The sequence below is a fragment of the Sander vitreus genome, chromosome 4 (assembly GCF_031162955.1).
Source record: "Sander vitreus isolate 19-12246 chromosome 4, sanVit1, whole genome shotgun sequence".
Classification (NCBI taxonomy): domain Eukaryota; kingdom Metazoa; phylum Chordata; class Actinopteri; order Perciformes; family Percidae; genus Sander; species Sander vitreus.
Window position 1 is genome coordinate 18,029,676 of NC_135858.1, and position 13,301 is coordinate 18,042,976.

Here is a 13,301-nt window from a genome sequence, read left to right on the forward strand (position 1 = left end):
AACCCAATAACCAACAATCAAGTAATCAATAATTAATTACTGAAAGATATGCCTTGCCTAATGTTGACATTGATGGAAAATAAGCTCCACTTTGTTCCACAAATCAGCTTCCATCAATGGGGGCCACAGTCGTCAGCAGAGCTGAATGATTGACTTAAGCTGCAGACACACTGACCAGACGGCCGACCCTTGGCAGAAAAGGCAGTTGGACTGATCAGTGTCCCCGAGTTGGTCAAAAAAGTTCCTCGGAACACACCAAAGCAACGAGACGTAATATGTCTCCTTAACAGCAGGCGGCGCTAATCTGTATTGTCGCCCCAAAATGAAAACCGGCAGCTGATTGGGCGAACGCGTCACGTGGAAATTCAAAGACAGACTGTCATGGCGGCTTGTTCAGAATACGATCTCATATTGTACTAAAATAGTTCACTAAAACGTGTTTCTGAAAACATTTTAAGCGAGAAATAGGCCATGCAGTTGCTGAATCTGTCTTCATTTCAGATCGACAAAGGTCAGTTTAAAAGATTTTCATCAGATTTTGAGAGACTCTAGTCACGCTCATTCCGCTCCCCGTTTCCGGGTTAGCACTCTACCAATCAGATTGGTCATTTGAGTCTGACTGCCGGCAGTGCCTGCCCTCCCGATTATACACGTCAAATCTTCAAAAATGAAGGCCGATGGCCCCTCCAACGGATGACGGCACGGAACACAGCGAACAGACTCGAGTCACTGACCTCGCCACACTGTGTGTCCGGGCCTTTAGACGAGCAGGACTTATTGTGTCAAGCTGAAGTGAAATGCAACCTGTGTGTAAACAAGCCCCAAATATATCTCCAAGCCACCCTTTATCACATAACCAACATTAGAAAATGAAAACCCTCGTCCACTTGAGCTTCTGGCTGATGGGATCAGAAGGCTAATGTTAACGCATGGAAAGGCTTCCTAGTATTTCAAAGTAAACAACCAGACTGGACATGCGCAATGCTCACTACGTTTATCATCAGGCTTTGTCCGTGCGGCTGCATTGATGTTGCTGTCCTGTACTGTGCCTGCCTGTCTCCTTCATTATTGAGGAGGGTGTGAGAGAGATGACACTACTGTTCATGCTGAGACTCAGCGTGAACCTGAACCCTGCCTGCTTACAGGCCCTGGTGGAGGGTCATTTTAGCAATGCAGAATGCAGTATTCAAGGCCAGTCTAGTAAATTATTGAACACAACAATGTGCTGACAAAGGGACATCCTTACAATGAGAACAATGACAAGGGCAGAGCTGTGTATTCTGATATCCTGGTTATTTTAAGGTTCAGGGAAGTGCTTAAATGCACTGGTACTGTATGTGCAGTATTCATGGTTAAAGCATGCTTATGCAACACTTAACACAGTAAGCTTTGCTTTTTGATAAGCCCTTACACACGCTGATGAAAATGGTGCTCTAGAAGCATGTGTATACAGTTGCTCCTGGCATATCTTATTAGTTTACTATGCATCTCATTTTCTGAACATGCGTGTGCACCATGTGTTAACACATTAAGCAACACTAATTCATTTAATCACATTAGGTGTTTAAATGTGGAGCAGTGCAAGGCTTGAAACAGACTCACTCTACAGTGTTTAGAGACTACTACTACTACTAAAGGATGCAGTCAAGCAGAATATTGAATGAAGATATTTTGCACTTGACAAATGTCTCAGTCCATCATCAAAAACCCTCTAGCAAATACGCTCCACTAACAATTTTGGTCAGTGAGCTGCTTTTAGTTTTTGGCTATCTCCATTTGTGCTGTCAGCAGCACCCTGAGGGGGTATTGTACTCATTCAATTAAGAAGCAGTTAATTGTAGATTGGCTCCAGTGTTTTGCCAGAAGGAACTTGGCACCGCGGTGCACAGTAAGGGCACGTGGTCCCACTGGATTCTCTTATCTTTCTCCCTCTTCTCCCTCATGACTGACTGTGTTTGTATAAATCAACGGGCTCCTATACGTGACATCATTGAGTTCTCTGATTCAAACTTTAACACGATTACAGACCTCACTGACGAAATCAGATCTTTTTAATGAGGCTCTTTGTTGTGAATGTGTTTGACCCAAATGCTTTACTATACACACAATTGATACAATTTCATTATTTTTCCAAATCACTCGATCTCACTTTTGCTGTGATTTGCAATATCTTAATTTAGAAAACAAAGAATATAAATGAATGGAGAGCCTCTGTTATCCATGGTGGTTCAGTGAAGTAAGAGTGGAACTAATGATGTTGGATGATGAAGTGAACATTTAACTGGATTAACGCTTCCAAAATAGAAAGTATATGGAAATACATAAAAAACAAACTTGAAACATTTTAAGAGCCTTGTTTTGTTTTTACCATAACACAAATGTGGCCCACTTAGCCTACTTGCAGGGGATGTGATACTGTTAAAATTTCCGTATTTATTTTTAAACGGTTTAGTTAGGTTTCAGTTTCTTTGGGACATTGAGTGTTTTGTTATTCACCACAGCAATTCAGCAATCTTATCATGGCTTCACAAAACACCCACCCACACACACTCTCAGTCAGTCCCACTTACACATGCAGTCACAAGCGCAGTCATATAACACACATCTGCACACACAGCACACCTATCCTCGGTCTCCCTCTCTACTCCTTTTCATTTCAACTGTATTTCTATATAGGCAGTCTTACAAAAATATATTAGATATCCTCCCACACGCTCACTTTGACTCCTGCACGTTACATCATCTCTGATGCCACATTTCTTTTATTTCTTTACATTGCCAGCTTATCTCTGAAAGTAGGTTGACCAGAGGTAGCACACTTCATGTTCAGAGGTAGCACACTTCATTATTATTATTATTATTATTATTATATATATATATATATATATATATATATATAAAAATATAATAATAATAATTTCTTAGATCAGTGATATCTGATGAAACCGAACTATTAAGGTCTGAAGATACACTACAAATTCCTCCAAAAAACAACAAATTTAACAAGATCAGTTATTTGAGTGTTGCCATTTAACTAGCAGCCATAGACATCTAAGAGAAGTTTAAATGCTCGCACAAAAGAATGAAAGCTGTAATTGTCAGCAAAGGTGTCTGTCTGCACTGTGATAGGCTCAGAGACGCCAGCTTTAGGAGCAAGTTGTTGTGAGTAGTCAACCTTCCGCAGTGCTGTGGGGGGGGGGGGATTTTCGTCAGATGGCGGCTGAGGCATCCTCGTGTGCTGTGAGAAATTTCAGTGGACGTCATGGTAGGCCTGCTTAAGAACCACTTCCTCTCTCTGACTTTCCCCTGGCATTTCACGCACACACACACACATTCTAATTGACGGTACACGTGTTACAGTCCTTCCTTACACATCCAACATGCATGTGTCAGTGCTGCAGTAGATGCTGGCTGCCTTCAAATCCATACAAAACCCCTGTTCCTCCCGGCCTAAATGACTTCCACTGCAATTGCCGGCTTTCCTCACATTATAGATGAGTGGTAGGGTTTTTTATTTATCAATCGGTCAATCAGTAATAAAAATGACACTTAAAGTCTTACTCTAATGGTCATAGCCACTGCCTGAGTGCGGAATATCACTAATTACTGCCACCCAAGTGCTGCATTCATGTTAATGTGATTTTCTCTGTTTTGACAGAAACCTTGGGAAGTCGGGCCTGCGGGTCTCCTGCCTTGGATTAGGTAAGAGTCTTTTTGATCATGAGACACACAGAGAAGTTTGCTGCACAACCAAAGACTTTGTATAGAAGATCTGTGAGGGGAACTCACATCCCCACGGTCTTTTTATCTTCAAAAAAGGAGGAAAGAGTGTTTTCACGCAGTGTGAAAATATAAGTTCCAGTGACTCAGCAGAAACGGCTCAAATATATTAGCCTGAGTGCTTTTTTTTTTTTTTTGTTTAGCTAGATCTTGTTTGTTGTCCACTATGTGCAGTATCACTTGTGCAGAACATATAGTATAACTGTTTACTTGCTCATTTGTGTGAATGTGTGTTTATGTACTTACACTCTGACCCCACCTCCCTGTCGACCTCTGTAGGAACATGGGTGACGTTCGGTGGACAGATAACTGATGAGGTGAGAGCAGATGGATTTTGTCATCCTCCATCAGTCAGAGCTTGGGAATGGAAGCCCTCCACATGATCTGGCACATCAAGGGTTGCGCAAGAAGCCTGTTTTTACTTAAAGTGAAAACATACTGCCTTAGGGAGTCGACTGGCAGAGAATAAACACATAGGAAGGCAAAGCTATCGCAGCCTTGTTTAGTCTTGTGAAGGAAGTTTAATAATTGAAAAGTCCTCACATCAGTGGTCTCTCGCCCCACCCTTCACCGTCTCCTTTCCTTCTCCCCTGATCTCTCAACAGATGGCAGAACAGCTGATGACTCTGGCCTATGAAAATGGCATCAATCTGTTTGACACAGCGGAGGTCTACGCTGCTGGGAAGTGAGTATATCTTGTGCCACAGGTCACATAGTAGTGAGCAGTAACGCCAACTATTACCACAACCATAAAGGCACTAGGTAGAGATTATATACAGTAGTACTATAGCGTTTCCCATTGATTACCTAGACTGTGGCGGGCTGTTACAGTCTAATTTGTCCCACCACATTTTGTTAATAAGCCAAAAATATGTCTACACTTCTCATAATAAAATAAAAGAACGTTGTGTTTTGCTCTGTAGCCTCAGCAAATCATCTTTTTCCATGTCACTACAGTCAGTAAAAAATTACCACGGGCCAGTAAATACAATCAGCCAGTTGCTCTATAGGGCCAGTGCTCAAAAAAGTAAAAATTATCATTTAATTTAAATAATTTTCCAGACATTGCTTCATGAGAGAGGTGTGTGTGTGTGTGTGTGTGTGTGTGTGTGTGTGTGTGTGTGTGTGTGTGTGTGTGTGTGTGTGTGTGCGCGCAAGAGACAACACCAAATTGATGCATTTACTTTAAAATATACAAAATTCCACCCACAAAATCCTGTGGGAAACACTGACTGTTGAGTTGCCTTGCTTGAGTGTCAGGTTAAAGCATGATCCACAGTCGTGCACAACGCAAATATTCAGAGCATTAGAGAGCATGTACTGTAAATACTACATTGATACATCCAGAATAGACACTGCTAGTGTGTTGTCTCGACTAGTGGTAAAACAATCCCGGATACTTAAAGTGGGGGGTCAGTTTACTCAAATCACAACAACACACTTTAAACTACTATAGCTGTGTAGCCATGCAAATCATTTCAGTTTGATGTGCAGAGGCTTTAGACACCACCCAAACACAATGGAGGTTTTGTTTGAGTGAGTCAAAGTTGTGAAAATTTACTTTGAAAAACTCATCAGCAATGTGTCTTCCCAAAAACAAAGTATTTGTTACTCTACAATCCACAAACATCACTGTCAACAGTTTTCATTGGGACTATTTTGTTGGCAGAAAGTAGTTTGAGTGACCTATTAAGAGACACAACAGATTATTGTCTCTGTCCCTGATCTTCAACCTGAGATTAGGGTTGTCCACCTTGTCATTGTTGCATTCATGAGAGTTCACATATTCATAGTCTTAATTTACAGGACAGTGTTGATATTTTTAACCTCAGAAAGCAGCCTTGTACTGCTTTATTGCTGTATGTAGTGAAGATTTAAATTCCAACATGGACATTTCTGGCTTTGTAGTAATTTGGGTGCTAATCTAAAGGGATTATCCTTCGCAAACAGTATCTCTGATTAACAGCACCAAATTCTTATTTTAATCCTCCCAAGAATAGCCTAGTTTTGCCATTATGTTTGGGAAAATGCATCAGTGTCTCACAAAAAAAAAGAAAAAAGGCAAGAAACATTCAGCAGGTCTTAGTGTTTTCCCTGTCTAGTGCCTCAGCAGTTATTGTCTACATGCTTTATTATTCTGGGGGTCTTTCAACCTCAATCTGTTTGCCTTGTTGTTTTAGGACTGGAGGCCAGAAAACGTTGATCTTTGACACGGAAGTTTGACCAACTCATCGCTTCCATTAATCAGACCACAGTTTTGACAGAAGGGACAAATCTGTTAGACACGTGCAAATGTTTGTGACAGCATGTCACACAGCTCAGTATGTGTTACACAGGTGGTAATCCTGTCACCTTCCACTGCAAAGCAGCGCAGAGAAGCTTATATTACACATACACAGGAGTAGAACAAATCCCACACTTTGCACATCAGAAATGAAAACGCTTTCATGTGAAGTCCTTGGTTCGGGTTTACTGCGATTCCTTAATCAGTCAGACTTGGAGAACGTGAAGTGGTGCTGGTGGCTGTACTGTCGGCTGCTGTAATGTCAATTCTGTTTTCGAGCGTGGAAGTTTGTAAGCTGTGCTCACACTCTGCTCATGCACAACATATGGCAGTTGGCTGTTTGTTTGGCATGTTTGTTCTGGCATAGCCCTACAAAACAGAACTGCCATAAAACAAACATTCAGCACATACAGATATTTAGATATTCATTGTGAATCCTAGCCAGCATATCCATCCCAATATGCAAGCTAGTGTTTCTCAGAAATATAAATAACAATGTGTAATTGCACAAATAAACATGTTCTGCTTATCCCGTGTAGCTGCTGTTATCAGCAAACACATATGGCGTCAAAGCATTTGAAAGTATGCGAGTAATTGGCAGAACAGAATTTCCTTCTGCATTTTCTTTTAGGCTTAGACATTTCACTCTGGGTGCATAGTAATTGCATGCTGTTGTGTGGAACCAGTGACAAATTGGAAGCATAATTACGGAGAAATCTGAAAGTAATAAAATGTTGTAAATGCATGAATAATGCAGCATTATGTCACTAAGTCATCAACTCTGTGCTGGAAAAAAAAACTAATTCATGGATGGATGAAAAAGGTCAACCTGCACAAGGCACACCATACTTTGTTTGGGCTCTCAGATTACTCACATTTCAGAAGGGCAACACACAGTGCACTGTGTGGGTGTTTGCCAGACACACACACACACACACACACACACATATACATGCTATAACACTATTATGCACACAAACACACACATCATTGCCTCCAGGGGAGTGTTGAGTGCTCGTTGTTTAAAAAGGTGTGGATCCAGCTGGCAGGGTCAGATACAGCTCTGAGTAGTTCAGCACCTTCTGTACTCGTGCTGCTTGTTGGATCAGCAGACTACCAGTATTCATATTTTATTGAATTTACCTTTTTTAATAAGTGACAGAGAGAAACAAAATAAATAATAAAAACACATGCATGACCCTAACAATATGAAGGAAAAAAAAAGAAGAAAAAATGTATGTATGTATGTTTGAGTTCATTGCATTGTCATACTTACCGTTTACAAGCATCCATACATCTGTACCTGCAAAGTGCTGACTCACATACACAAATACAGTATAGTATATACATATACTTGGCTGGGCAGTGTGGCTGAAATCAACCTCACAGCCCCAATGAGATCGTCCGTCTGGTATCATTGTACAGCATGTCAGCCAAATGTGAAGAATCGCACCGAAATTATAGTGATTATGTCCGTAAGTAAGTTAACCTCCATTAACTCGTACTGTCAGGGAGAAGAAAGATACAAATATACAAGGTGAAGTTGGAGGGAGATGAGGGTGTTAAATGTTAAAGTAAGTAAAGATGTATTTATGTGGCACTTTTCAAAACAAAAGGTGCAAATTGTTTTACAATAAAAGCAAACAGGTAGGAAAGGGCGATGGAAGATTAAGGTCACATTACAGTTAATTTTAGCCGCATCAGGAGGGGATTAGCCCCGTCTAAGGAACATTTCTGGTATTTCAAACTAGGCATGGGCCGGTTACCGGTTTCAAGGTATACCGCGGTTTGAAAAAGTCACGGTTTTAAAACCACTAAAACTCATTCAAGAACCGAAAGTGCACTTTCCCTGCCACATCCCTCTCCCTGCCAGTGTGCATTGTGTTTTTAAAAATGAAATACATTGTATACAATGTTTTTTTTTTAACCCAGACATTTAAAAAATAATACGTTTTAAAGCTGTAATTGCGATACTGCAATACTGTCAAACCGTGATATTTTTGCTGAAAGTTATTATAACGTCAGAATTGTATACCGGCCCATGCCTATTTAAAACTTGGTCTTATTCTCATAACTGGCCATTGTAGAATGTCAAAACATTCCAGATGACCTTACATTTTACATCATTTCAAATAGACCACCTGGATGTAAAAACAGAAATTGGCTGTCTGGGGATCAACTTACGATTAATTTCATTATCGATAATTTTTTCTGGATTTATTGTCTAGTCTGTAAAATGTCAGACAATGGTTTAAAATGACCGTCACAATTTCCCAGAGTCCAAGGTGACATCTTGAAATGTCTGACCAACATTCCCAAGTCCAGAGATATTCAGTTTACTATCAGAAACGACAAAAAAAGAGGAGAAAATCGTTACACTTAAACCTACATTGTGTAATATTTTTGAGTTGATTCTTAGCAAAAACCCCTTTGTTCTTTCACAAATATGTGCTCATTCATGTGTAATTACTAGGGGTGGAACGGTACATGTATTCGTATTGAACCGAAACGGTACGGGCGTCTCGGTTCGGTACATGAATTTACACGGAGAATACACGGTATAAAAATAAATAAAACTTGCGTGCAAATGAATTAATGTAATGCGGAATGACTGTTAGATACGCGTTTCTTTAGGGACACCTAAAAAAGCCCCCCCTTAGCTCTGAAGCTCCCGAGCTCCGCCTACAATACATCCATACCTACCTACATGTTGAGTCAGTCCAGTGAATCCACACACCATGGGCCACATGAGGCAAACTAGTCCCTTCCAAACCAAACACGGACGTAGCTGTATCCCTTCTTGCCTCGACCACAAATGAACTTCAGGCCCGTTTGCTTCGCTATTTGCTCCGCTGTTAGCTGTTAGCTCCCCCGTTAGCTGTTAGCTCCGCTGTTTGCTGTTAGCTCGGCTGTTAAGCTAACGCCAAAACTCGTCAACTGCTCTGTGTAACCTGCTTTTTTTTAACATCCCTGCTCTGTCCATTCACATATGAGAGCAGCGCTTGTCTCCCATATCACACTACTAGCTAGCTGATTGTCTTTTGTTTACAAGTTCCAGAAGGAGTCTGGAGATGATGTGGGGTACTTGCGGTTTACATCTTACTTTATACACTCAGACTGTTGCAGCTAGCTCAGGAGAGAGACTGTATGACACTAGGTGGTACAGCCTGACACATGCACAATAAAAAAATTGCCTTCTGCATTTTTGTTTTGCTTTTCCCTCCATTGTACCGAACCGTGATATCTGAACCGAGGTATGAACCGAACCGTGACTTCTGTGTACCGTTCCACCCCTAGTAATTACTTCCACCAACTAATCAAAGTATTCTCGTAAGTGTAGAATCTGCCATTCAGAATCATTCAGAATACATATGAGCGACTCACTCGAATGACTGCAGCCATGTAGCGCCTCCATCTTTAAAATACATTAAAGAGGGACATACCTTCGCATTTCGCCCTCTTACACCTATCGGCACCGTGACGAATGCAAGGGGGAGATTACTCGCCAGGGAAGCGAAAAAGAGAATTAAAACGACAACGCGACAGGCAAAGCAATAAGACCAAAGTTAATATTGCAGTGGCTAGAACAGCTGCGTGTAAACGATGGAGAGAGCTAATTTCGGGTTCGGCCACAGTAGGAGGAAGGGCTAGAAAGTAATATTCAGTTGGTTGTCATATACAATTTCACTGCTAGATGGGAGAAATTCTTACACAATGTAGCTTTAAGAAGTTGAAAATAATGAAGGTTTGGCAGCTTTGCTTAAAGGATTTCTTAAAGTTTAGTAGATTTTTAAAATAGGTGCCGGAATTTTCCTTCAACTCTATTTCATCTAGCGATCCCAGTAAGTGACAATTGTACAGGCATGATGGTCTTTCAGTCTGGTATAAGCCGTCTGTATTTCTAGTTTAGTTGACATATGATATATCCCCATCTGATTACCACAACGTCTCGCCACAGACACACCGCCACTGGCAGGAGCACTAATGCGCTGTCATAGATAAGATTAATTATGATACTTGTAGTTTGCAACAACACTTCTCACACTTGGCAACAAAACATAATTGTTTTCAAAACTGCATTGATTAGAGCAGCCGGCTGTATTCATCAGTGTACCCAAAATGAATTAAAAACAAATCTTAATCTTTTTTTTTTTTTTTTTACCTGTAAGGAGTGTCCAATTACATTTTATCTGAAACTGTGTTTCAAGTAGGGCTTCCATTATTTGTCAGAGTAAGAGCACTGGAGAGAGATCCTACTGATAGGTCTCTGCCCATCCCTAACGAGCCCCATGTTGATCATAATGTCACTCATAACCACAAGGCTGCTAATGAGTGACATAGTTGTGGCTCCACAGCACAGCTGGTCCTAGGGCTGGGCGATATGAAGAAAATCAAATATCACGATATTTTTGACCAAATGCCTCAATATCGATACCACAACGATATTGTAGTGTTGACTATTGGTGCTTTCACAAAATATTTACACAATGCGATTTGTGATGAATAATCCTCCAAGTGGGTAAAGGCAAATCATAGAACCGTTACAGTCTGGTAAATTCAGAAAATTACATCACTTTACTGTTATGCAGCCTTTAAAACCAGGAAAAGACACCACTTATGCCATATTACGAATATCCAAAATCTAAGACGATATCTAGTCTCATATCACGATATCGATATAATATCGATATATTGCCCAGCTTTAACTGGTCCCAGGCTCTGCTGACTCTAACATACACACACACACTGGAACAGTGACAGGACGTCATCACTCGCGAAGTTTTGGCAACCAAATAAACAGGGCAAGTACTACTTCACTCAATAAGTGATAAACACCGACACAAAGCCGCGACATGAAATCCACACTCACGTCCGTGAAATATGACATCTACAGTTTATTGGAAAATAGCATTGTGGACACTGAACAAGTGCTCTTTCCAATGAAAGCTTCTTTATGCATTACACAGTATGTGTGCAGAGTTGGACTGCTTTCTTGAATTTAGGGCTTGAAATGATTCCTCAGACGGATATTAACACTGCTATCGTTTCAAAATCTTTATTTAATCTTCTCACCATCTGCTTCGCAGGGCAGAGGTGGTGCTCGGAAACATCATAAAGAAGAAAGGATGGAGGTACGAGGCACACTTAAATTAAGTTTGGTGTTTTTTTATTTCCGTTTCAGCCAGCCTTCCCAATCTTGTATCCTTCCTTGCACATATTTGGAGGATGTGTGTTGTGAACTGGAACGGTAAGGTATGAAGATGAAAGATTAATGCCGGCATCCGTGCCCTGCCCACACGCCTGTGCCACTTCTCAAAGATGCTGAATAATGGATGAACTTCTAGTCCCTTGTCCTCTACTTTGTCGCACCTGGATTGGCATTTGTATAGCTCTGTCAGGTTTTACGTTCATTTATTGGCACTAGTCGAGTTCTGGCACAGTCCCGCTTATTGTGGGATGTGGGTGTGTTTGACACTGAAAGAATAATGTAGAAATGCATGATTGCCCAAAGTAGGAGTCCACGCTTCATCCTAGCTGTTAATACATATAATATAAGGTTTGTGTAGGCCTTAGATATCTCCAGCTCCCATACATTTTTGTTGTTGCTGTAATTCTGTGTTTGGCAGATGTAACATATGCTTTCATTTCCCATTTTCAGACGTTCAAGCCTGGTGATAACAACAAAGATCTTCTGGGGTGGAAAGTAAGTTTCATCTGGCTGCTTCTTTGACTCAAGTGAGAAACGATCCTTGTGTATATTTTTTCTGTTTGATGCTCCTGGTAATGGGATCATGTGTCATCCAAACCGATCTGTTTTCAGGTACTTTCAATAAAACACTGCATTAGATCATATTTCACAAAGGATGGATATCAGCGGACGGGGCAGGTCCAGTCATATTTCAAGTAGTTTATAACGTCAAGTGTATTTTTTTTGTTTTTTTCTGTAGAGCAGAGACTGAAAGAGGTTTATCCCGAAAACACATTATAGAAGGTAAGTAGCAGCACCGCAGGTTATTGGATTAAATACTGACACTGCAACAACACAATACTTCCTAATTAGATGCTTTGGCTTAAGGGAATCAGTGCTGCTTTTCTTTTTTTAAATTGAGACACTGGGGGTTACAAAGAAAACTTTTGGGTACAATAAATAGTTTGAGATAATAGTCTGCTTTATTTATATTGGCAGTATATAGATTTGGCAGTATAATAGTTTGAGTTTTTATTACTGGACTAACTGTGGTGCATTTTTCTAGGTTTAAAAGCCTCTCTAGAAAGACTGCAGTTAGACTATGTGGATGTGGTTTTTGCGAACAGACCAGACCCTAATACACCAATGGAAGGTAATTATTGTATTGTCTCTCTCCTTTTATTGCTTTTGAAATATCACCTGTTTTTTTTCTTTCCCTCTCACCCACTTAACCATGTTTTTCGTATGTTTTGTCATATTGCACTTAAAAAAAAAAGGCCCTCTTTTTTGTCTCTATGACTACTGTAACGCAAACATATAGATATACAAACGTCTTGTAACTAAAATATCTATTTTTAAAAGCTGCATGTTGTCCTGGTGCTTGCAGCTCCACACTCAGAATGAGGATAGATAGTGATGCTGGAGACCTTTTTAAATGGCAGAGCGCTAACTGTGTGTGTGGGCTCAGCTGGTCACACAGTATGCATCTGCTCCCTAGGAGTTCCACTTTGGGTTACAGAGTTTGGTCAGAGGTCATCTTCCTGCCTTCAGTGTAATGCTTCACTGGCTTCGACGCTTTCACAATACTTTAGTGTCTTGTTAGTCAAAACTAGCTGGTGTTTTTGATGTAAACGTCGAGGCAATTCTTTTGCTCATCTGCCCTTTAAAGATTGCACATAGTGCACAGGGACAGCTTTGAGTCTATGCCTTCAAAATCGCAGTAGTTGGACCATCTGGTGTGTTTTATTCTGGCAGTAGCTAAAGGGCAGTGTGCAGGGTGAAGAGGTGGTAAGCTGCTGTTCTCTCACTTTACAGAGAAACCCTCTTAAGCCTAGCACCCACTAGATGATAGGGCTGATTTGGTTTTCAGAAATAGCACATCAGCACAGAGAATAGATGGATTGAGTATTATTGAGGGTTGACAAAATAACATGAGATTAATCCAGTGTTTCCTCTATGTTGATAGCATAGTGGCGGTGCGCCACGGTAAAATTTCCAGCGCCACGGTATCAGAAATAGGGCTTCCGCTATGTACACCGCGCACCACCG

At 40.8% G+C, this 13,301-nt stretch overlaps 1 protein-coding gene across 3 annotated transcripts in view; it reads left to right on the forward strand.

Annotated features, from left to right (window-relative positions):
• The window catches only part of kcnab2a (potassium voltage-gated channel subfamily A regulatory beta subunit 2a), a 102,467-nt gene that overhangs the window by 78,783 nt on the left and 10,383 nt on the right, over positions 1–13,301 (forward strand). For all 3 annotated transcript variants that reach the window (XM_078248825.1, XM_078248822.1, XM_078248823.1), the window contains 7 exons: positions 3,659–3,702; positions 4,060–4,097; positions 4,386–4,465; positions 11,152–11,196; positions 11,724–11,768; positions 12,013–12,056; positions 12,319–12,405. In XM_078248825.1, coding sequence (XP_078104951.1) covers positions 3,659–3,702; positions 4,060–4,097; positions 4,386–4,465; positions 11,152–11,196; positions 11,724–11,768; positions 12,013–12,056; positions 12,319–12,405 — 383 coding nt within the window. The remainder of the gene's footprint in view (positions 1–3,658; positions 3,703–4,059; positions 4,098–4,385; positions 4,466–11,151; positions 11,197–11,723; positions 11,769–12,012; positions 12,057–12,318; positions 12,406–13,301) is intronic.